The sequence below is a fragment of the Ranitomeya imitator genome, chromosome 4, assembly GCF_032444005.1.
Source record: "Ranitomeya imitator isolate aRanImi1 chromosome 4, aRanImi1.pri, whole genome shotgun sequence".
Taxonomy (NCBI): Eukaryota; Metazoa; Chordata; class Amphibia; order Anura; family Dendrobatidae; genus Ranitomeya; species Ranitomeya imitator.
In genome coordinates, this window is record NC_091285.1 from 201,109,742 (window position 1) to 201,136,426 (window position 26,685).

Below are 26,685 nucleotides of genomic sequence, written 5' to 3' on the forward strand. Positions count from 1 at the left end.
CGAGATCGCTAGCGAGATCGCTGCTGAGTCACAAGTTTTGTGACGCAACAGCGACCTCAGTAGCGATCTCGCTATGTGTGACACGTAGCAGCGACCAGGCCCCTGCTGTGAGATCGCTGGTCGTGTCGGAATGGCCTGGACCTTTTTTTGATCGTTGAGGTCCCGCTGGGTAGCACACATCGCTGTGTTTGACATCTTATTAACGACCTCATGACAGGACGTCCCTCATTGAGGTCTGTTAATCATCATGAAATAGCTGCCATGTGACATCGTTGTACAGGTCGCTACAGGTCGCCGCATCGCTGCTGCGTCGTTGGTGAGATCTCACAGTTTGACATCGCACCAGCGACCACATAGCGACGCAGCAACGATCCCTGACAGGTCGTATCATTGTCGGGATCGCTTTAGCGTCGCTAAGTGTGACGGGGCCTTAACCTCTTAAATGTGGCAGCCAGCCACACTGTGGTGAGGTAAAAGCATCCCATGACTGCACACAGAGCCTTCCCTCGTTTCCTTTCCACAGCACAGGTTATGAGGAAGCTGCAAATTCTAGTGGAGAGCCTGAAGAACCTGTGATGATGTCAAGAAGAGGGAGGGCTCTGAGCTGCCATGTGATGCCCCAGCCCGCCCACTCCTGACATCAAACAGGTCCTGTTTGTGCACAGCACTTGGCGTCCAGCCCAGGCATGGCAGGCAGGTATGCAGCGATCTCCTCTCTCCTCTGGCCCCTGCTGCTGCTGCCTCCTCCTCCCCCGGACACACAGACCTCCCTGTTGTGAATTCTGTGGTCAAGCTCCCTCCTGTGGTCATGAGTGGTACTGCGGCTGGTTCTGTCTATGAGCTTCCTTTGGTGGATGTGAGTGGGGCTGCGGCTTCTGAGTTTCCTGAGGTCACTTTGTGTGTTCTTAACCACCAGGTCTATGGTGGTTCTGAATCACCAATTCATAACACCTCCCCAGCTGCTGCAGGAATCAGTGCTGGAGAAGCCATGTGTGTCCCTGCTTAAGTGCAGTATTCATTTGCTGCTCCCGGCTCACCGCTCAGCTGATAGGTGGGTGGGGAGCCGCTAATGAATATTCACTGCACCTAATCATCCGGACCACATGGTTGCCCCAGCACTGATTCTGGGCAGCGGGGACATCCTGAAGTGGCATAACAGTGAGATCCCACTCACTGCTGCCCCCCTCCCCACATGCTACATCCGTACCATAAGACGCACCCACACTTTCCTCCAAAACTTGGAGGAAAAAAGTGCGTCTTATGGTCGGAAAAATACGGTATTTATTAATGACCTTGTAGGGGGCATACAGAGTGGATTTTCATTATTTGCAGATGACACTAAACTCTACAGGGTAATCAATACAGGGGAGGACAATTTTATATTACAGGATGATTTATGTAAACTAGAAGCTTGGGCTGATAAATGGCAAATGAGCTTTAATGGGGATAAATGTAAGGTCATGCACTTGGGTAGAAGTAATAAGATGTATAATTATGTGCTTAATTCTAAAACTCTGGGCAAAACCCTCAATGAAAAAGACCTGGGTGTATGGGTGGATGACAAACTCATATTCAGTGGCCAGTGTCAGGCAGCTGCTACAAAGGCAAATAAAATAATGGGATGCATTAAAAGAGGCATAGATGCTCATGAGGAGAATATAATTTCTCCTTCGCCTCATTGGGGGACACAGACCGTGGGGTGTATGCTGCTGCCAATAGGAGGCTGACACTAAGTGATACAAAAAAAGTTAGCTCCCCCCCTGCAGTATACACCCTCCTGCTGGCTCTCGGCTCCTCCTCTGCAGTATACACCCTCCTGCTGGCTCTCGGCTCCTGCCCTGCAGTATACACCCTCCTGCTGGCTCTCGGCTCCTCCCCTGCAGTATACACCCTCCTGCTGGCTCTCGGCTCCTCCCATGCAGTATACACCCTCCTGCTGGCTCTCGGCTCCTCCCCTGCAGTATACACCCTCCTGCTGGCTCTCGGCTCCTCCCATGCAGTATACACCCTCCTGCTGGCTCTCGGCTCCTCCCCTGCAGTATACACCCTCCTGCTGGCTCTCAGCTCCTCCCCTGCAGTATACACCCTCCTGCTGGCTCTCGGCTCCTCCCCTGCAGTATACACCCTCCTGCTGGCTCTCAGCTCCTCCCCTGCAGTATACACCCTCCTGCTGGCTCTCGGCTCCTCCCCTGCAGTATACACCCTCCTGCTGGCTCTCGGCTCCTCCCATGCAGTATACACCCTCCTGCTGGCTCTCGGCTCCTCCCCTGCAGTATACACCCTCCTGCTGGCTCTCAGCTCCTCCCCTGCAGTATACACCCTCCTGCTGGCTCTCAGCTCCTCCCCTGCAGTATACACCCTCCTGCTGGCTCTCGGCTCCTCCCCTGCAGTATACACCCTCCTGCTGGCTCTCAGCTCCTCCCCTGCAGTATACACCCTCCTGCTGGCTCTCAGCTCCTCCCCTGCAGTATACACTCTCCTGCTGGCTCTCGGCTCCTCCCATGCAGTATACACCCTCCTGCTGGCTCTCAGCTCCTCCCCTGCGGTATACACCCTCCTGCTGGCTCTCGGCTCCTCCCCTGCAGTATACACCCTCCTGCTGGCTCTCGGCTCCTCCCATGCAGTATACACCCTCCTGCTGGCTCTCGGCTCCTCCCCTGCAGTATACACCCTCCTGCTGGCTCTCAGCTCCTCCCCTGCAGTATACACCCTCCTGCTGGCTCTCAGCTCCTCCCCTGCAGTATACACCCTCCTGCTGGCTCTCGGCTCCTCCCATGCAGTATACACCCTCCTGCTGGCTCTCAGCTCCTCCCCTGCGGTATACACCCTCCTGCTGGCTCTCGGCTCCTCCCCTGCAGTATACACCCTCCTGCTGGCTCTCGGCTCCTCCCCTGCAGTATACACCCTCCTGCTGGCTCTCGGCTCCTCCCATGCAGTATATACCCTCCTGCTGGCTCTCAGCTCCTCCCCTGCAGTATACGCCCTCATGCTGGCTCTCAGCTCCTCCCCTGCAGTATACGCCCTCATGCTGGCTCTCGGCTCCTCCCCTGCAGTATACACCCTCCTGCTGGCTCTCGGCTCCTCCCATGCAGTATACACCCTCCTGCTGGCTCTCAGCTCCTCCCCTGCAGTATACACCCTCCTGCTGGCTCTCGGCTCCTCCCCTGCAGTATACACCCTCCTGCTGGCTCTCGGCTCCTCCCATGCAGTATACACCCTCCTGCTGGCTCTCGGCTCCTCCCATGTAGTATATACCCTCCTGCTGGCTCTCAGCTCCTCCCTGCAGTATACACCCTCCTGCTGGCTCTCGGCTCCTCCCCTGCAGTATACACCCTCCTGCTGGCTCTCAGCTAACCAGTTCTTGCTTAGTGTCTGTAGGAGGCACATGGGTCTGTTTCAGACCCCAACGTTTTTATTTTATTGTTTACTTTTCTGTAAATTTTTATTTTTTAATTAACGGAGTGAAGGGGGCGACGGTTCCTTTCAAGGATCTGATCTCCCCCGAACCATCAACAGGCGAGCACGGCGAGTATACCTCCCCGTACCCTCTCCTGCGACGTGGGAAGCCATGCCTGAGCTCACTTCAGGGGCGACGGTTCCTTCGAGTCCCGATCTCCCCACACCAGCAGCAGGCGACCACATGGAGTGTCGCCTCCATGTATCCTCTCCTGGAGCCAGGCCTAATGCCGGACAACTGGCCCTGTCCACCCGGACTGAACTCCGTGGCTGTACAGAGGCCCTCTCTATGGCGTCCGAGCGGCCCCCACTGTCCCACCATTGTGAAAGCGGATGGCACAAGGAGGCGGACGGGTCCTCTCCTCCTCCCTAACAAAGGGATGATGGATTGAGGCTTATCCCTGCACCGTCCACGCTGCACAGAACAGCGCTGAAACCCACATCCGCGGCGGCTCCATGCCGGGACGCGCATCAATGGTGAGTGGATCCATCTTCAGTGGGATATTCACATGCTGACAGGCAGCCTCAGACACTTCCCTGTGGCCCACCTCTCTGAGGTAACGCTCTGGATGGCTGCAAAAATTTAGTCCCCGGCTTCAGCCGATTTGTAGGCCGCATCCTGGAAGTCTTGCCTGGAACGCCCCGCTGGTGTCGCCCGCCGGCTACAGAAATTTAGGCCCTGGCTTAGGCCTATTCAACATCGTGTCTGTGGCTCCGCCCCCAAAATTGGCGCTTCTCGCTCTCTGCGAGATTTTATCAACTCTGCAGCTCCCGGTGGCCATCTTGGTCCACCCGGCCAGCTCACACTGGGGTGACAGTATTTTTGCATTAAAGGGGCACATCGACTCTACATCAGTACCCGGGTAAGGAAGTACCTGGCGTGGTCTTAAAGGCGCATGACCAGTATTCCCTGGTCTTAAAGGCGCATGACCAGTATTCCCTGGTCTTAAAGGCGCATGACCAGTATTCCCTGGTCTTAAAGGAGCTCGACCAGTATTCCCTGGTCTTAAAGGTGCACGACCAGGGGGCGTGACCGGATGTGGAGCTGAGCGGACGTGCGAGGCTCGAGCTCCCTAACCACCAGCTATCATAAGCGGCCCAAAGCACAGTGAGGTGACCGGAGGAGGTCAGATCTGAAGATAAGATAAGCCAGGCGGTGGTGTACTCCAGGAATGAAGCGAGGGAGAAGGAGGGGGCAGGCGCCCAGCAGGGTCCAGGTCTTTGAAGCGATGGGTAGTTGGATCCAAGATGGCGACCGCAACTCTCACCACGCGGCCGCCGGCAGCAGCAGGAGTGATGGCAGTGTGAAGCAAAGGTCAGAGCTGCACAGTGAATCACTCCACCAGCCCCAAACTCCCAGCAAAACTGAAAGATCCCTGAGCACACAGAGCTATTCACCAACGCTGCAGTCCCTGCTTTTCCCCCCTGCTAGGAATGCTGAAGGTTCAGAGCCTGAAGATTTACAGCCACTAAACACAGCCCTGACCGTCTCCTCAGACTCTCCTATTACAGACTCCAATTCTGCCCCTGTCACTGTAGCCACACTCAAATCCCTGCTGGGAGACCTGAAGCAAGCCATTCATACTGATATCACAACGGCTTTCACTGAGCTACATAAAGAAATAACGCAGATTGGCGACAGAACCTCACACATAGAGGGGAAACTGGAGGAATATACTACGGCGCACAACCAACTAGTAGACGCGCATAATGAAGCGGACGAAGAAATCATGGCCCTAAAACTGAAGCTTGCAGACCTAGAAGACCGATCCAGGCGCAATAACCTACGTTTCAGAGGAATCCCTGAGAGTGTGTCAGCGGATACACTAAAGGAGTTTCTAATGGACTTCTTCACAATTCTGGTGCCGTCAGCAGAACAGAGGGACCTGCTGATTGACAGGGCACATCGGATCCCCAAACCAAAGTCTGCTCCCAGCTCCGCACCGCGAGACGTGATAGCCAGGCTGCACTTCTACCATTTCAAGGAGGCAGTGACCAAGTCAGCGTCAGCAAAGCAAGAACTTCCAGAAAGATTCCGGAACATTCTGGTGTTCACCGACTTGTCTGCGACAACCCTGAACAGGAGGCGAGAATTCTCATCCGCAACCAAGATTCTACGGGACAACAGTATTGTCTACAAGTGGGGATATCCAGTAAAGCTCATCGTGACGAAAAACGGAACTTCACACGTCCTTGCGTCTCCCAGAGAGGCCATGACCCTGCTCCAGGAATGGTCCCTGACATCAGTGGATGAAGATACCAGCTCCCCACTAAAGAAAAGACCCCCGACACTGAACAAAGAATGGACCTGATTCTCACGCAAGTACTCTGTTACCATATGTATCCCCTGTGTGCCTATGCCAGGACACCACACTGTTATTTTTTTGCCTGGCTGGCAGGTTGAAGGGGCATGAGAATATTGCTTTCGTTTTTTCTATTCTCTCCCCCCCTTTAATACTGGATAGGAACGACTATCCAGTTGGTTCACATAGAACCGGACTCTGAGTTGTACAAGTTGTACTTGTTCTGGTTGTTGTTAATTACTTTAACCCCTTTGTTTCCCTTATTATTATCCTGTATCTGGTGACTGATTGAATTTTTTTTTCTTTTTTGTAACTGATGGTATTTCAAATATCTAGCATTAATGTGAAAGGCCTAAACAGCCCTTTCAAGAGATCGTTATTATGGAAGGAAGCCCAGGCACTCAAAGCGGACATACTATGTGTCCAAGAAACTCATTTAAATCGTGATGATACCCATAGACTACAACATAAAAATTACCCCCATATCTATGTGTCATATGCGGCGAAAAAGAAGAGAGGGGTAGCGATTGCAATAAAAGACACTGTAGCGTTCCAGCTTGTTGATAGCGTTCTGGATGATGAAGGCAGATATGTAATATCTAGCATCAATAACAAGGTGTATACAATTGCATCTATATATGCACCCAATACAGGTCAAATCACTTTTATTAAAGACCTCATAACTAAATTATCCAAAATAAAACAAGGATCCCTGCTAATCTGTGGAGATTTTAACCTCGTCCCGATCCCCAACATAGACAAATCTTGGTGCTCAAAGAAAAAGTCCCAATCCCATGCGCTGTCCCAGTGTCTTATATCAGAAGAATTGTATGACACGTGGAGGGTCCTTCATGCTTCTGAAAGGGATTATACATATTACTCCCACCCACATAAAGTATATTCAAGAATAGATCTAATAGTAGTGGATAAATGGCTCCTACAAAATATACAATCAGCAAAAATTGGGAACATAACCTGGTCGGACCACGCTCCTGTAACATGCCAAATTAAAGAGACGTACAATAATTTAACTTATTCTCCGTGGAGAATTAATAACTTCTTAATAGCCTCAGATAATATTAAATCCCAACTTAACGACCTTCTCCAGGAATTTTTTGATATCAATAGTACCCCTGACATATCCCCGACCACAGTGTGGTGCGCCCACAAGGCCTATATAAGAGGGCGGCTAATACAGATAGCAGCGCAACACAAAAAATTGAGAATGCGACAAATAGAAGAGCTCAATAAAAATATAGCAACAATGGAAAACATCCATAAACATAGCCCATCACCCACGGTATATAGGAAACTACAAAAGGCAAGATACGAACTATATCAGCTATTCCAATATAAATATGAGCATAATTTGAGGAGGAATAAAGCTAAATATTATTGGCAGGGGAATAAGGCGAGTAAAATACTTGCCAATAAGATTAAAGCGAGATTAACAAAGCAAAAAATAGCTCACATACAAGATGATCAAAAGAACAAAATATACAACCCTAAAGAAATTGCGAATACTTTCGCAAGATATTACTCCTCACTCTATAATCTCAAGACCGACAACCTTATCCCACAACCCAACGCTGAGCTAATTAATAATTTCCTGAATAGCATATCTTTACCCCAAATCCCAGAGGATAAATTGATGGCAATAAATCAACCTATAAGCCAAAAAGAAATCCAACAAACCATTCAGGCAACAAAAAATAATAAATCCCCAGGACCGGATGGTATAACTAATGAATACTTGAAGTTATTCAACCAAATATTGTCCCCACATCTATTATTAGTCTTCCAAAATATATTTGAAACAGGCAAAATACGAGAAGAAATGTTACAAGCGACTATAGTCCCTCTTCCCAAGCCAGGAAAAACTCCCGATCATCCAAGTAATTTCAGGCCAATATCCCTACTAAATACTGACCTCAAGCTGTACTCCAAAATCTTAGCAAATAGACTCTCCGATGTAATCCCTTCCCTGGTGCACAGAGACCAGGTTGGATTTATCAAATCTAGACAGACATTGGACGGCACCAGACGAATGATTGACCTCATCCATGTGGCGGGGAGCGACCGGACGCCTTCTCTGCTCCTATCCCTGGACGCGGAGAAGGCGTTCGATCGGGTGCATTGGGGATACCTGTTTGAGGTTCTGGCCAGATTCGGATTTACGGGTAATATTGCTAAAGCAATCACTCTGCTATATTCTCACCCATCAGCATCGGTTTCTGTCTCTGGAATGATGTCGGACAGGTTTACTATTACTAACGGGACGAGACAGGGGTGTCCGCTATCACCCCTTATATTCGCTTTGGTGATTGAGCCTCTAGCGCAGAAAATTAGATCACACTCGATGATATCAGGAATTCAGGTGAATAAAACGGAACACAAAATAGGCTTATTTGCTGACGACATCATTCTAGCGTTAACAAACCCGACAGAATCATTACCGGCAGCAATGCAAGTAATCGATTCATATACTAAAATATCATATTATAAGCTGAACGTGTCTAAATGCCAGGTATTAAACCTGACCCCTCTCACAAAACACCCCAAAAGCTTTGAGAATAAGTACCCTTTTAAGTGGGAAAATGACCACATTGAGTATTTGGGTATTCGGCTGACACTCTCGGCAGATAAAATGCTATCACTGAATTATGAGTCTCTAAGGAAGAAAATCCAAACTGACATGTTACGTATGAAGAAACACGAACTATCATGGCTGGGCAGGATTGCATCGGTAAAAATGTTCATTCTCCCACAAATACTGTATTTGTTCCGCAATCTCCCCATCATATTCCCAATGAAAATATTAAAAGAGATTCAAGCAATGATTTTAAAATACATTTGGCAAGAGAGAAAACCCAGAGTCCAAGCGGACACGCTTTACATCCCTATGAGTAAGGGTGGCCTGGGGTGCCCCTCAGTGGTCCGGTACTACAGGGTCGCATTATTCGAACAGTTACGATTCATGTGGAATAATGATGATGATCGGCACTGGATAGCAATTGAAAAACATTTGATGAGAACCTCCAATGTCTCAGCTTTTTACCATGCACATCAAACTAAAGTCCCTAATAGAAACCTAAAAATGTCCCCAACAATAGACGCGGCTCTGGAGCTATGGAGAGTGTTGACTAATAAATTAGGCCTTATACAAACCGCATTCCTCAAAGCTCCTATAGAGACACTGGAGCATTGTATCCCGGACCTCAAACTTAAAAATTGGAATTTACCCAAAACCACCTCAATTGGGAACTTGTATGAGGGGGAGGAATTAATTACTTTTACATCATTGAGAGATAAATACAATGTTCCTCAAAGGGATTTTTACAAATATTTGCAGATCCGGCATTTCCTAACTGAAAGGAAAAAACAGATGCCTGCACCGCCATCTAAACTTTACTCTATGCTGATGAACCCGACATCACAGATTAGAGCGCTGTCCACAAGCTACGACTGTATGTTGGAGAATACTCTGCCCTCTCTAACTACATACCTGCAAAAGTGGGAAAAAGACCTAAACTGCACATTCACACCCGATCAGTGGAGGGCATCCTTCTTAATTATTGGAAGCCAATCTAAATGTACTAACCACATAGAAAACGCCAGGAAATTGTTATATCGGTGGTATTTCACTCCCAGTAGATTGTCCAGGATGTTCTGCAGTTCCCCAGACACGTGCTGGAGGTGTGGAGACCCCTGTGCAGACATGCTACATATATGGTGGAGTTGTGACAGAATTAGACGTCTGTGGGCAGCCATAGATCATCTGATGTTCCAGATTTGTGGTATACCGGTGACTCTTAATGCACAGCAGGCGTTACTCGCTATTGATTTGGACTCGTTTCCCTATGAGTTCCGTACAGTGATTGTACATATTATTGTAGCAACAAGACTCAAAATTGCTAGTTACTGGAAAAACTCCAGGTGCCCCTCACTGCCCGAGGTCGTATCACTGATCAACGAAAATTGCCTATCAGAAAAAATAATCGCTACATCTAATAATAATATAGCTCAATTTCAGAAAAAATGGAACAATTGGTTATCTTTCCGTTTAAATACCGTTCTTAAATGACTTTGCAGATTTGCATATAGAGAATGTGATTGGATAGTTATTGTAATGTCACCATTTCCCCTATCCTCTTCCCTTCCCTAATCCCCATAACGTTGTGTTAATTATTAAGAATTTAATGTCAATAAGATGTAATGCTTGACACAATTTGTAAATAAAAATTTATGTTTAAAAAAAAAAAAAAAAGGTGCACGACCAGTATTCTCTGATCTTAAAGGTGCATGACCAGTATTCTCTGGTCTTAAAGGTGCATGACCAGTATTCTCTGGTCTTAAAGGTGCATGACCAGTATTCTCTGGTCTTAAAGGTGCATGACCAGTATTCTCTGGTCTTAAAGGTGCATGACCAGTATTCTCTGGTCTTAAAGGTGCATGACCAGTATTCTCTGGTCTTAAAGGTGCATGACCAGTATTCTCTGGTCTTAAAGGTGCATGACCAGTATTCCCTGGTCTTAAAGGTGCATGACCAGTATTCTCTGGTCTTAAAGGCGCATGACCAGTATGCTCTGGTCTTAAAGGCGCATGACCAGTATTCCCCGGTCTTAAAGGCGCATGGCCGGTATTCCCCAATCATAAAGGCGCATGGCCAGTATTTCCTGGTCTTAAAGGCGCATGACCAGTATTCTCTGTTCTTAAAGGCGCATGACCAGTATTCCCTGGTCTTAAAGGCGTATGACCAGTATTCCCTGGTCTTAAGGGCGCTTGATCAATCCGAGGAGCCCTCCGCCGCCGACCCCAGCTTTATCCTCTAGTTCCCCTCAGTGGACTTCTTCACTGACCAATCCATGGTTCTCTGACCAAGAGATTGAATCCCTCTGTGTACCCTCTGTGTTTGGAGTGCTCGCAGGACCAATATACATGGTCCCTATCCTACATGGGAGCCGTCGGCTAGCAGGGGCCGCAAGTATTCTAGAAACGTGCAGGCGTCTAGAAACATACAGGCATCTAGAAAACGGAAGTTTTTCGTTTCCTGCTCCCTCACCAATGATTTGATGACAACAAGGCTCTGAATATGGATTGGATATTGCCTGAGCTTGCCAGAGCTTCAGAGACTAAACTCCCTCGAGAGCATTTGCCATTCAATTCGGATAAGCGATTCACTGGACAGAAGCCTCTACGTGGGATGCCATGCCTGGCCTGTTTTTTAAGGGCGACGGGTCCTTTAAAGGGCACCGATCTCCCCACACCATCAACAGATGAGCACACAGAGTGTCGTCTCCATGTTTCCTCTTCTGCATCCAGGCCTAACGCCAGACAACCTGTCCTGTCCACCTGGAGACCTGTACTCTGTGGACATATAGAGGCACCCTTTTTGGCGTACGAGCTCCCCCCTCTGCATCACCACTGTTTAGTGGATGATGCAAGAAGGCGGTCAATTCCTCTCCACTTCCCTGTTAAGAGGTTGATGGATCGAGGGTGCCTAATTTTTATCTCTGCACCGTGAAAAGAGGAGATGGCAAGAGACTATGACCTGCTGGATGCAGCCGCACATTCTGCCATGGGGCAGATTAACCGGGTAGAATCTCCTGTGGTATTCCTACCAGTATCCCTACCTGATGGGTCATCAATTAAAAATACCACGGACTGTCAGATAGCAAATCTGGTTCGTTCCGTCTTGCGGCTTCGAGTCCAGCGCTCTATCCTCCCTAGCGGCTGCATGGATTCCTAGAGCAATGGTCTCCTGGCTGGAGACCTTAACTACCTTGATTCACACCAGCAACAACTGGCCAATCAAATCCTTTGAGCGGGAGACTGACAAAGGATTGTATAAGGATTGTCCAGCACAGTCTAGATCTAAGGGATCTTGGTTCCAAACAGGGGAACGAAAAGTAAGATCGACCCTGGACCTCAAACTTCTAACAACCTTTGACATGGTCCTCCTTCTTTGGATCGAGTTCCTCCGCTCAGCCATTACTTCAACAGAAAAAGGTGCAGTTTCCGGCATCCATCGACATTCGGGTTGCTTGCCCTCTGCAAAAATTCCTTCGCCTTTCCATTCGTCAACAGCATTTTCATGTCACAACCTTGTCCTTTGGCCTTGCTTCCGCACCCAGAGTGTTCGCTCGGGTCATGGCGGATGTCATGTTTCTCTTACACTCTAGAGGCGTGCTCGTCCTGCCCTGTTTGGTCTGTCTAGCCGCCCTTCCAGGACTACGCTGAGTCGTCTATATCTCTTGCGATACCTTCTCTCCTGGGCTGGCAGCTACACTAAGACAAGTTCTCCTCTTTTCCAGCCCAGCAGATATCCTTTTTGAGGATGATCCTGCACACTTCTAGAAGGATGGGAATTCTTCCTCGAGACAAGGTCATGGCCCTTCAACAGGGAGCTCGCGCAAGGAGAGTTCTGAGGACTTGATTACTCACCCCTCATTTCATTCGATTTGCTAAGAGAGTTCTGAGGAAAATTGGTGACGACAATGGAAGCGGTTTCCTTCGCTCCGCTCGTTTTCAGCAAGTCAAATAGACTTTCAGACAATAGTCTCTGAGCTCCTTCTTTATCCAGGGCCTTTCTCCCGGTTCAATGGTTATTAGTAACTACCAATGCCAGTCTTCTTCTCCCCATCATTGTTCTGGAGATCCGAACGGTAGTCTTACATCAGGTCCACTGCCTTCTGGCGGGTCACCCTATCCGAATTCAATTGGATAATGCCACGGCGGTGCCTTACGTCAGTCATCTAGCAGGTACCCACGATCAGGCGCCATGACCGAGGTACCTCACTTTCTCTGATGGGCCGAAGTCTATTATTCGGTGATCTCGGCAGTATATATCCCAGAAGTAGAACTCTGAACGGCAAACAAATTCAGCCGTCAGGGTTCCGCCTCAAGTCAGTGGGAACTTCACCCCGAAGTCTTCCATCAGATCTGTCCTTACTGGAGCTCTCCAGTTGTAGGTGGGATGACGTCCAGACTGAAGGCCAATGTACTCGAGTTCGTGGTTCGGCCTCGAGATCCAAGAGCCATCGCTCTCCATGCTCTGGTTCTGCCGTGGTACCAGTTTCCATAACTCCCCTTCCACTGCTTCCGAAAGCCTTTCGGAAGCAGAAAGGGGCCCCAGTGATCCTCAGAGATCCGCACTGACCACGTCCGTTTTTTGTTTGCGGAGCTAGTATCTTCTCGCCTTATCGCAGCACAACTGCAAGTAGGGACTTTCTCACAGGGAGTTTTCACACGTAGTTCTTCCCTATCGCATACCGTTAGATCATTGGGACCTTATTATTCCTAGGAGCCTTACAGTAGGCTCCTTTTTCATCTGGGCAGACTTTACTATCAGGGAAAGTCGTCCCGTTCTCCTCTGCGATATTCTCACTCTGACGAGTCTTCGGAGCTAGCTTCTCTGCTCTTTCAGACTTTTTTTCCTTATTACCTTCGAGGCAAGGTTGTCCTCAGGCCATCTCCATCCCTTGTTACCAAGGTGGTACTGTATTACCACTGTTATGAGGGCATAGTTCTTCCCTCATCTCTTTTGGCTCCAGTCCACAAAATGGAATAAGATCCCCCATATTCTGGACGAAGTGAGTGATCTGAGTAGGTACGTCTTGAGGACAGCGTCCTTCTGAAGGTTGGACATTTTATTTGGGCTTCCTGACGGTAGAGGAAGGCTTCCTGACATTTTCAGGAAGGGTTTAGCCGTTTTATCGACCATGATAACATGGTGAATTCTTTTCACCATACAGGAGTCCTTCCGTGCTAGATGTCAGCCGATCTCCCTGTCTGTCAAGGGTTCTAGGCACCAGGCGTCAGCAAGGCACGCCTGCAAGCTTGCGGATTCGTCCAGTCCGCATGCATTCTTGAAGCACTATAATTCCCACACTTCCACAGATGTGAGTCTGGGCAGGCGGACTCTGCAGGCCGCGGTGGCGCACTTGTAAGTAGCGGTTACACAGGGCCTGATCTATTGTTGTCCCCACCCAGGGACTGCTTTGGGACGTCCCACGGTCTGTGTCCCCCAATGAGGCGAAGGAGAAATAGGGATTTTTGTGTACTCACCGTAAAATCCTTTTCTCCGAGCCATTCATTGGGGGACACAGCTCCCACCCTGTTATTAGCTTATGCTTGTTTTTTAGAATATGACATGATATACGCTCATATATTGTTATTGATCTCCTACTGCTTTTGCACCGAACTGGTTAGCTGAGAGCCAGCAGGAGGGTATATACTGCAGGGGAGGAGCTAACTTTTTTTGTATCACTTAGTGTCAGCCTCCTATTGGCAGCAGCATACACCCCACGGTCTGTGTCCCCCAATGAATGGCTCGGAGAAAAGGATTTTACGGTGAGTACACAAACATCCCTATTTTACCTCTATACAAGTCACTAGTTCGACCACACTTAGAATACTGTGCACAGTTCTGGTCTCCGGTGTATAAGAAAGACATAGCTGAACTGGAGCGGGTGCAGAGAAGAGCGACCAAGGTTATTAGAGGACTGGGGGGTCTGCAATACCAAGATAGGTTATTACACTTGGGGCTATTTAGTTTGGAAAAACGAAGGCTTAGGGGTGATCTTATTTTAATGTATAAATATATGAGGGGACAGTACAAAGACCTTTCTGATGATCTTTTTAATCATAGACCTGAAACAGGGACAAGGGGGCATCCTCTGCGTTTGGAGGAAAAAAGGTTTAAGCATAATAACAGACGCGGATTCTTTACTGTAAGAGCAGTGAGACTATGGAACTCTCTGCCGTATGATGTTGTATTGAGTGATTCATTACTTAAATTTAAGAGGGGACTGGATGCCTTTCTGGAAAAGTATAATGTTACTGGGTATATATACTAGATTCCTCGATAGGGCGTTGATCCAGGGAACTAGTCTGATTGCCGTATGTGGAGTCGGGAAGGAATTTTTTTCCCCAATGTGGAGCTTACACTTTGCCACATGGTTTTTTTTTTTTGCCTTCCTCTGGATCAACATGTTAGGGCATGTTAGGTTAGGCCATGGGTTGAACTAGATGGACTTATAGTCTTCCTTCAACCTTAATAACTATGTAACGGGGGAGGCATGCATACCAGGACAGGAAAAGGGGGAGGCATGCATACAGGACGGAACGTGGGAGGCATGCATACAGGGATGGGACGGGGGAGGCATGCATACAGGGACGGGGAGGCATTCATACCAGGACAGAGAAGGGGGAGACATGCATACAGGGACGGAACGGGGGAGGCATGCATACCAGGACAGGGAAAGGGGAGGCATGCATACCAGGAAAGGGGGAGAAATGCATACCAGGACAGGAAAAGGGGGAGGCATGCATACAGGGACGGAATGGAGGAGGCATGCATACAGGGAGCGAATGGGGGAGACATGCATACAGGGACAGAACGGGGGAGGCATGCATACAGGGACGGAACGGAGGAGGTATGCACACAGGGACGGAACGGGGGGAGGCAAGCATACAGGGACGGAACAGGGGAGTCATACATGCAGGGACGGGGAGGCATGCATACAATGACAGGGATAGGGAAACATGCAGACAGGGATGAGGAGGCATTCATACCAGGACAGGGATGGGGGGGCATGCATTCAGGGACAGAACAGGGGAAGGCATACAGACAGGGAAAGGGATGGGGAGGCATTCATACCAGGACAGGGATGGGGAGGCATTCATACCAGGACAGGGATGGGGAGGCATTCATACCAGGACAGGGATGGGGAGGCATTCATACCAGGACAGGGATGGGGAGGCATTCATACCAGGACAGGGATGGGGAGGCATTCATACCAGGACAGGGATGGGGAGGCATTCATACCAGGACAGGGATGGGGAGGCATTCATACCAGGACAGGGATGGGGAGGCATTCATACCAGGACAGGGATGGGGAGGCATTCATACCAGGACAGGGATGGGGAGGCATTCATACCAGGACAGGGATGGTGAGGCATTCATACCAGGACAGGGATGGTGAGGCATTCATACCAGGACAGGGATGGTGAGGCATTCATTCCAGGACAGGGATGGGGAGGCATTCATTCCAGGACAGGGATGGGGAGGCATTCATTCCAGGACAGGGATGGGGAGGCATTCATACCAGGACAGGGATGGGGAGGCATTCCTACCAGGACAGGGATGGGGAGGCATTCCTACCAGGACAGGGATGGGGAGGCATTCCTACCAGGACAGGGATGGGGAGGCATTCCTACCAGGACAGGGATGGGGAGGCATTCCTACCAGGACAGGGATGGGGAGGCATTCCTACCAGGACAGGGATGGGGAGGCATTCATACCAGGACAGGGATAGGGAGGCATGCATACAATGACAGAGATTGGGAGACATTCATACCAGGACATGGATGGAGGAGCCACACATAGCAGGACAGGGATGGGGAGGCATTCATACCAGGACAGGGATGGGGAGGCATTCATACCAGGACAGGGATAGGGAGGCATGCATACAATGACAGAGATTGGGAGACATTCATATCAGGACAGGGATGGGGAGGCATTCATACCAGGACAGGGATGGGGAGGCATTCATACCAGGACAGGGATGGGGAGGCATTCATTCCAGGACAGGGATAGGGAGGCATGCATACAATGACAGAGATTGGGAGACATTCATACCAGGACATGGATGGAGGAGCCACACATAGCAGGACAGGGATGGGGAGGCATTCATACCAGGACAGGGATGGGGAGGCATTCATACCAGGACAGGGATGGGGAGCCATTCATACCAGGACAGGGATAGGGAGGCATTCATACCAGGACAGGGATGGGGAGACATTCATACCAGGACAGAGATTAGGAGGCATTCATACCAGGACAGGGATGGGGAGGCATTCATATCAGGACAGGGATAAGGAGGCATTCATACCAGGACAGGGATGGGGAGGCATTCATGCCAGGACAGGGATGGGGAGGCATTCATTCCAGGACAGGGATGGGGAGGCATTCATACCAGGACAGAGATTGGGAGGCATTCATACCAGGACAGGGATGGGGAGGCATTCATACCAGGACAGGGATAAGAGGGATTCATACCAGGACAGGGATGGGGAGGCATTCATGCCAGGACAGGGATGGGGAGGCATTCATGCCAGGACAGGGATGGGGAGGCATTCATACCAGGACAGGGATAAGGAGGCATGCATACAATGACAGAGATTGGGAGACATTCATACCAGGACATGGATGGAGGAGCCACACATAGCAGGACAGTGTTGAGGGGACAATGCATACCCAGCTTATACTCGAGTCAATAAGCTTACCCAGTTTTCCGTGGCAAAAGTAGGTGCCTCGGCTTAGGCTTCTTTCACACTTCCGACTTTCTGTTTCCGTCACAATGTGTCGTTTTGTGAAAAAAACGGATCCAGCAAATGTTTCTGCTGGATCCGTTTTTGTCTTATAGACTTGTATTAGCGACAGATTGTGACGGATGGCCTTCCGTTTCGTCCGTCGTGAGCTGTATCCGTCGTATAATCGCTGTCCGTCGGGTGGAGACAATGTACATAGAAACGTTTTTTGTGTACATCGGAAAATTGCCCAGCACCAGATCCTGCACTGTCCGTCGTTGGCTATAATGGAAGCATGCCTCTCTCTTTTTAATATTGATGCTGCCTATGCAGCATCAATAGTAAAAAGATATAATGTTAAAAATAATAAAAAATTGTGATATTCTTACCTTCCGGCAGCCCCCGCAGCCTTCCCGATGCTCGCGATGCTCCCGGCAGCTCCCGTTCCCAGTGATGCCTTGCAACAATAACCCCAGATGATGTATCGGTCTCACAAGACCGCTACTTCATCACTGGTCATTGTCTCGCAAGGCATCACTGGGAACGAGAGCTGCCGCGAGCATCGGGAAGGCTGCGGGGGATGCCAGAAGGTAAGAATATCACGATTTTTTTGTAATTATTATTTTTAACATGGGTTGTGTCGTGTATGCGTTTTTGCAGCGAAAAAATGCAGCAAAGACGCATACACAACGTGTGCACATAGCCTTAAATTCTGGCAACAACTGCCTCAACAGATCCGTCAAAAAAACGGATCCAGTGCATCAGTTTTTTACAATCTGCACAGGATCCGTCATTTCAACATTTTGACGGATTGTGACTGAATGTAAAAAACGGAAGTGTGACTGAGGCCTTATACTTGGGTCAGCATATACTCGATTTATATACTGTAGTTTACTTTGTTCAGCAGTTGTGATAGAATCACAGTTTTCTCTGCTGCAGATCTAGCAGTGCTCGGAATGTTCAGCTCTTTCTATCCTTGCCAACACTACAGCTTTGTCTGTACAATGTATATTGACAAAAAGCCTCCTGCTGATAAAACACTGATTGTATTGAAACAGCAACACACAGCCCAGTAAATGACACATCACTGGAATCCGGGTCTGTTCAATTATATCATGGTGCTCTCACATTACATAGTAACATCTACTGTCACAATCCTTTTAAAGCTGGTTTAACTGTCTCAGATGCTTCCAAGCTATGATTGGCTGCAACTGGGACTGAGGGGTAAAAGCGCACACCCCTAGAGAAGACTGTGAAGAAATGCCCGGTTGCATTACAGAGATGTCACATACTGCGCTCCAAAAGCAACAAATGTGAATATCTCTGTATGTGATCGATGAAGCGCCAAGAAAGAGGCAGAATTTGGGGACTTTTCAAGCTATTTAACTCAATTTCTTTCTATCAAGGGGCAAGTTATTGTTAAGGACCAAGATAGTGTAAACCACCAGTAAGAGCTGCCCTGGAGCAAGGAGAGAAGACAGCTTCTGCCTCCTTTGCCTGACACAGTGCTCTATGGGGCAGTTTCTGCATTTGGTGCAATGCTGGCTCTGCTGCACAGTGGCTATGGGCAGGACACAATGGACTTACTTTTTTAGCACTTTTGTTTCCTACAAGTTATGACTAAATCTGTGACAAAGGCATTCAGCACCGATATTAACATGAGCAAATTATTCCCTAGATCAGAAATGATTTCTTAATTTATTTAAAAACAAAGCTCTTTCATTTGCTAGCTGTGAGTTGTGTAAATGTCCACTTTAGTGATGTAGTGCTGGGGATCCGTTAATGGAAAAGTAATGTGAAATGTCAGAGTTGACCACAAGAGTGGTCCTAGTTCTGCATGCCAAAAGAACATCGTCTGCCATGTTTCCAGATGCGTCAATGAGAATAATGCATCCGGAGAGGAACGCAGTCTTCCTTAAATCATTCATTCTGCTCAGAGCTTTACACGGGCTAGCGAGACCTTTTGGATGTTCTTGAAAATGTTCAATTTTCTTGTTTATTAGTCCCAGAAATACGGCTTTTATAACTCAGAGCTTAATGTAGCAGTGCAGAGCCAAGTAGAGCAAGAGTATTTAGCTCCCAGTTTACTAGAGGGATCTGAGCCTGTCCGCTCCACAAACATAACATATTCATTGCTTAAAGGGGTTGCCCAGGACTAAACAACTGATGACATATCTGATCAATATGAGATACTGTGGCTTGCTTGGATGTTTACTTATCTTCCAGTTTTATGTTAAAGAGCTTTTCCCACAAAGTACATTTTAATCAATAGATCTTGGATGGAAAATATGTTCCACAATTGAAGGTGTTAAAAAAAAAATGTTCCTGTGTTGAGATAATCTTATAAATGTGCTCTTGCTGTGGACTGTGTAATGGCTGTGTCTGACCGTGCAGGAACATTTTCAGCACATACCATTTCTCCTGGCAGGTATTGTTTTCTGTGAGGTGAAACATTATCCTGCCTGTTTTGTCACAGGAGTGTGTTTCCTCCACATATTCAGCCGTCTGAGCTCATCATAACTCAAGTCAGTGACATATACGCTCACCAGCAGCTGGAGCTCCTACATCACTGACTTGATTTATGATAATCTCTGGGCACTGGAGATTCTACACTCGCTCATGTGATAAAACAGGCAGGGAAATGTTTTACCTCACAGAAAATGTGAGCTGCAACCCACTGCTACATCGTCTGTTCACTGTCTTTTGTTTCCTCCCCTGCCCAGGAGCTGTGGTATGATCAGATGATGTCCCTGTATATTCAGACACGTCCATTACACAGTACACAGCAGGGGAACATATACAGTATATTTCTCATGCTTCCATGTAATGTAATTTAGAATTAGTGTTTGCTGATATCATCTGAACTTGACATGTTGGGTAGCTAGAGATTTTGGTTGAAATTGCCTACTTGCTTTAATTTCAGTGATAATTTTGTAAACAGAAAATCCCCTCTTAATTTTTCTAGTGCCAGAACATCCATTACCTGCCTTCCATGTCTCCCTTGTAATTCACCTATTGTGCAGAAATCATCACAGCTATATGCATTCTCCATTGTGGCAGCCTCTGTGGAGCACTGAATCATTTGCGTTATGTAATTGTAATCTTTTTTTTTTTTTAGGCTAAATCACATTAAAGTTGTAACCGTGCATGAAGAATCAGCATGTGATGGCCAGTGTATTATTTCTGATTGACAACAAAAACAATAGTTCTACAGCCATTTGTAACATGTTAGGCTATAGGTTGAACTCAATGGACTTAAAGGAGTATTCCCATCTCCAAGACCCTATCCCAATATGTAGTAGGTGTAATAATATTAGCAAATAACTCCAATTAGAATTAGAAATGTAGTGTAGTTCTTCTGATTCACTTTGCAGGACCTTAGGTATCCACGGTTATGACCACTGATATAGTGACAGTTAGTTGCTAGTGGTCGTAACCGTGGGTATCTAAGAGCACATAGATACCACTAGAGACATAGCAAATCAGAAAAACTATACTACATTTCTAATTGGAGATATTTGCTAATATTATTATTATGACACCTACTACATATTGGGAGAGGATCTTGCAGATGGGAATACCTCATTAAGTCTACCTTCAACCTTAAAAACTACAAAACTATAAGTAGCTTCCAATAGGAATACCGGCAGTAGTATCATATGTCATTATGCCATTATTAATCAGTCGTTTTATGCGTTACTATCATGTTTTTAGTATGTAGGTGAGCCAATAAATAATATTGCTATCATTATGTGCACATTGTGATAGTACCATTAGTTCCATTCATGCCATGGGTTTCCATATAACATTTGTACACTGTCGGGAACATATCATTGTTTACATTTACTTGGTAACAGCCATGATTACTACTTCTGGATCTCAGCCATTCGCCACCATAGCCCCCTCTGTACAATACCATATATTTATAAGGATCATCACTCTACGAAACCAGCAGGAGATAAGTCTGGACTAGTGAGACACAAGATGTTAAACACTTTCCTTGAAGGCAGACTGAATCTGACAGACTCACCGTCACATGTAAGGTGCTCTGCTGAGCTTCGTGTATTCTGCAGTCGTCGTGTCCCGTGATCTGGGCTCCAGCCTTCGTGTAGAGCACAGTGAAGTAGTAGTGGAGGTGACCTGTCTGTGGTGCTGCAGTGGAAACTGCTGCACACAGCTGTGTTGTCTGTGCCTAACCTATCTATGGCTTGGTCATTTTTGCAGCCAAATGGAACGTGGGAACTTCTGCAGTGTTATGTAATACTTCATAATGTTGGATGATTGTCCATTTAAGCTAGCTTCTGCCTCCCAAATAAATGTGCATGCCCTATAGAAGGAGCAATTCGGGACTAGATTTGAGGTCCTCAGAATAACATGTCCGGTATATATCTATAGTTAAAGTGGATGTCTAAAGTAAATGCCAACGGAGGGTCTGTTCCCACACTCTGTATAAGATCGCATAGTTAAAGAAAGGTGTACCAATGCGTTCCAGCATCTGTGGGGTACATGGCTCCCTATGGAAACGTTTGGTAATGCACCATAGGGTTGCAGTGCACAGGCCCAATGGCCAATGCAATGTAAATAGGACCTAATAGAAAAGGAAAACCATACAAATTGAGTTAACCGTTATCGACATGACTATATTTTACCAAGAGCAGACATATCATTGGTGCAATCTGTGCAGCCACACAGGGGCTCAAGAGGTGAGGGGGCCCATATCCACCTCCAAAACAGTTGGAATTGTGCATTATGATGAGCTATTGGACTGCAAAGGGCCCATATATTCTTGCAGAGGGGCCCTCGCCTGCCTGTGTCCACCAGTGTATTTTACAGTTCGTGTTACAGCAGCAATGCCCAATCCGACAGCGAGAACTATGAGAGTCATGCTTATATATGAGGTTATTGGATTAAATTAGGACACCCTTGATCAGGCAGGATATTGTGGCTGTAAAGTGCAACCCGTAACTGAGTACATTGCATTACCAAGTCTATTATTATTTATGTCTATAAAGAAGAATAAAATGTATGGGAATGGGAAATTTTATGGCACAAGAAATCTCAGTGGAGAGGACACCACCTATATGATGGTGGTGTTAACATGCACAGGTCAAAAACAAAGAAAAAGACAATTGGGGGGAAAAAAAGGAATATGGTTGCATAGCTTGCATTTTACCAATATAGATTTTTATTATAAAAGACATACAAAAGTCTAGACAAAACAACTAAAAACTTTTTAAAAAAAATTGTACACATAGTGCCAAAACCCATTTCTTAGGCCAAAATATGGCACTGAGATTAAACCTATAGGACCGCCATGACAATCAAGAGAGCCATTTATAAATCCTGAATGTCAAAAAAGATGTGAATAAACACTAAAATAGTATCAAAATATTTAATAAAAAGAATTGTGCAACACATTGGGTATGGACCATGATCCATAAATAGTGCAGTATTAAAAAAATATAATTAAGCGCAAACAGTAACCGTATTTAATAAAGTGCCATGTGCATAGTCACCTGAGTGAAGTGGTTCATGGAGAAAGTCCTGTGGGATTTACGGCTCCAAAGTTATTGCCAGATAGATTGACTTCCCCCGAGGAAGCAGAATACACCTAAAGAATCCTCTTCATATGGTGATTCGTATGTGGTCCTCATTTCCACATTAGTTTAAAAGTTAGTAAACTGATAAAGACGACATCTACAGAGGCCGTCACTGTATTCCAAGTGAAAGCTTCTAGAAGTGTCTGTATATTTACTTTTCTGTGTAATGTGTGATACAGGAAGAAGATTCTAGCATAAACGGTATAGAGTTCAAGATTCTCAAAACATTTAATCATGGAGCAAGAGTTGATGCAATAGCCTGGAGTCCAGAAACCAAGTGTGATGTTTTGCCTCCCCTCCTAAGGTACTGATTCTTCACTCACCTTATGATATTAAAAGAACACTATTGTCAAAAAGTGTCTATAATTGTTAGGGACTCGCCTAATGGGGTAGATTCTCTCAGCCGCAGGCGAGGGGGAACAGAATAGATGGTGCTTGACTTACCAGACAGCATTCATGTTTATCATCAGGGACCAGCATAGCAGATGGGAAAGGAGAGATGGAAGCACTAGATGTAGCGGAGCCAGATATACGGATTGTACACAAACAACAGAGATGTATAGCCCCAAACTGATATTTTGCAGCAGGAGTGCGGTTACACTAACCAGAATAGCAGAGATGTATAGGCACCCTGGTATCTTGTTATCCGAGACGAGCTAATTATCCAGTATCTTGATAGCAGAGACAATGATATCAACAGCCCCAAGAATAATTAAGAAAAGTTATTAATTTGGAATCTTAATATAGCTGAATTGAAAGTGTAGACAACACCTATAGAAGCTGGACTGAGCTTTGTAGAAAAGTTTGGTAGCTGGATAGAAGTCAAGAGTAGCTGAAGAGATAATTGCACACATGGCTGGAGCCGAGGCAAGTGGAAGATTTAGCTATTTTCATATACACTATTTGGAAATTCCAAGTTAATAAAAGGTTCTTCTTACCTAGGTTCTCTTTCCCGGACTACAGTGGAGAGGTTTATGTCTGGAGTATGCCTCCCACTGCTACCACCGATCGCTGCTGTTAACACTTTAAATGTTACTATTAAGCACTGCAATCTGGCCCAAACGTTCATTTAGGCCCCATTGACTGTTGAGGTTTTTTTTCTGTGACGTTCAACTATAGGGTGGAATAGTAGACACTAATTTTTACTCCATACACCAATACTATAGTATTTCTATACATAGTAGAAGCGATCAAACAATTATAGGTTCAAGTCCCTTAAGGAGAAAGTGAAAAGTAAGCAAATTTTTTTCAAATGTAAAAGAAAATATACAAAGTCAAATTTCCCCCTTTTCCCTAGCTAAAAATAAAGAAATGTAGAAAATATACATATGTGGTATTGCTGCATCTGTAAAAAGTCTGACCTATTCAGACTCTGTAAAGAGGAAAAAATCCAGAATTATGTTTTTTTTAATGCAATAAGTGATCAAAACCTTTTATGTGTACCAAAATGGTATAAATAAAACCTACAGTTTGCCATACAACAAAAGCAAACCATCACACAGCTCTATTGATGGGAAAAATGAAACAATTATGGGAATTGGAAAATAATGTAGCAAATGAACTTTTTTTTTTCTTTTGCAAAGTTCAGCCTTCTTTAAAGCAGTAAAATAGTAAATAGTAAAAAAAAAAAAACTATACCTGTTCCTTTTGTGCAGCGATTTCTCCATAATCTGAATATTGTGGGGATAGTATGTGTTGTAAATTATGGGAGATTCGAAGTCTGCAATTTTACATTGAGAAACATTTTTTTTCGAAATTGTTCCACAAGATGTAGATGTAGTTGTTCACAGATTGATGAAACTCTGACCATCTTTGCTTCTGAGAGACTCTGCCTCTCTAACATGAATCAAATACAATAGTGTGACTATGTCAAAAATTGACCCTCCAGCTGTTTTTCATTAGCACCACTTACATTTCCAGCCTTTTGTTAATCTCTCAACTTTTTTTCAGATGTGTTGCTTCTAACTATTTCTAAATTAGTAAATTTTTTCAGATGAAATGTAAAATTGTCTGACTTTCGCATTCTGATATGTTCTGTTGTAAATACAATATGGCTGTAAGAGATTTCCAAATCATTGCATTCTTGTTTTCTTCACATTTTACACAGAATCCCAACTTTTTAGAATTGGAGTTGTATGTGGCTGTTTGGATTAGGAGACTTGCCAGTGGTCTTTACTAAAGTCTAAAATAATAGTTTTGTGGAACCGGCCTTAGCCTAACAGCATGATTTGTCGACATGGTTAAACTTAATTCTTCAAAAATTATTCAAAATTTGCACCAACAGCAATAACCAAACTTATTTGTAAATTGATTCCTATTTTACTGTAAATTTTATTTATATTTTTCAAATTGATAGCTACACTTTGTTTTCTTTGTTAACTTAGATTTTGCACGGCAGCCGGAGATAAAACGTTAAGGATTTTCACTTCCGATTTCCATGAGCAGCATGAATACAAGGTATGTACTCTAGCTGGTGTTAAAAAGTATTGTCAGGGTATTCTCACATGTACTATTCGAGGCCTTTGTGAATCATATATTGACATTTTATATCACCCAAATCATTATTTCTGTATAGACTAATTACTTGACTCCAAATTGTTAAGTATTGTTACCAGTAAAATAAATCTGATTACTGTTCTGGTTACAACTTAAGGTACTGTCACACTAGACGATATCGCTAGCGATCCGTGACGTTGCAGCATCCTCGCTAGCGATATCGTCCAGTGTGACAGGCAGCAGCGATCAGGCCCCTGCTGGGAGATCGCTGGTCGGGGAAGAAAGTCCAGAACTTTATTTCGTCGCTGGACTCCCCGTAGACATCGCTGAATCGGCGTGTGTGACACCGATTCAGCGATGTCTTTGCTGGTAACCAGGGTAAACATCGGGTAACTAAGCGCAGGGCCGCGCTTAGTAACCCGATGTTTACCCTGGTTACCATCCTAAAAGTAAAAAAACAAACACTACATACTTACCTACAGCCGTCTGTCCTCCAGCGCTGTGCTCTGCTCTCCTCCTGTACTGGCTGTGAGCGTCGGTCAGCCGGAAAGCAGAGCGGTGACGTCACCGCTCTGCTTTCTGGCTGCCCGGCGCTCACAGCCAGACCAGAGAAGCAGAGCGCCGAGGACAGACAGCGGTAGGTAAGTATGTAGTGTTTGTTTTTTTTTACTTTTTAGGATGGTAACCAGGGTAAACATCGGGTTACTAAGCGCGGCCCTGCGCCTAGTTACCCGATGTTTACCCTGGTTACCGGGGACCTCGGGATCGTTGGTCGCTGGAGAGCGGTCTGTGTGACAGCTCTCCAGCGACCAAACAGCGACGCTGCAGCGATCCGGATCGTTGTCGGTATCGCTGCAGCGTCGCTATGTGTGACGGTACCTTTAGAGTTAACCAATCATATGTGTAACTTATGCGACCCTGTAAAAAGATTCCAAGGAACACGGGCTGCTAGGGCCTCATGGGTCCTATGTCTTGCTATTTGCTCCCTACCTGACACATCGGCAGCAGTCCATCCTGCTTCTACAGCTGTAAAAATGTTGAAAAGTTGCCACCAAGTGACCAGTGACTATGATTGGAGGACTGTGACCGCTGTTAAAATGTTTGCATATGAACATTGTGTCCTAAAATGCCACTGTTTCTGTAGTTTCTAGGCTTAGTTGTTGACCATCTCCATGACTCTGATGAGTCGAAGTTCTTAATCTTCCAAACCATTATCCACATTTTTTTTTCTATATTCGAGTATTCTTCATGTTTTCTATTTACTTTTGTGGTAAAATCATAGGTTGACATGAAATCAGAATAAGCCTTTCTTGTTTTAGGTCAATTAGGATTACCATAATTATTAATATTTGCCAAATGCCAGAATAATGAGAGATAATGTTTTAAGGCATTTTTATTACTTACTGCAAAGTCAAAAGTTTACATGCATTTCATTAGTATTTGGTACCATTGCCCTTTAAATTGAATGACTTGGGTCAAACATTTGGGATATACTTCCACAAGCTTCTCACAATAGT

The 26,685-nt window shown here is 46.1% G+C and overlaps 1 protein-coding gene across 3 annotated transcripts in view; it reads left to right on the forward strand.

The window, feature by feature from the left end:
* NUP37 (nucleoporin 37) overlaps positions 1 to 26,685 on the forward strand; it is a 61,723-nt gene that overhangs the window by 18,679 nt on the left and 16,359 nt on the right. For all 3 annotated transcript variants that reach the window (XM_069764270.1, XM_069764271.1, XM_069764272.1), the window contains 2 exons: positions 22,852 to 22,976; positions 25,057 to 25,129. In XM_069764270.1, the coding sequence (XP_069620371.1) occupies positions 22,852 to 22,976; positions 25,057 to 25,129 (198 nt within the window). The remainder of the gene's footprint in view (positions 1 to 22,851; positions 22,977 to 25,056; positions 25,130 to 26,685) is intronic.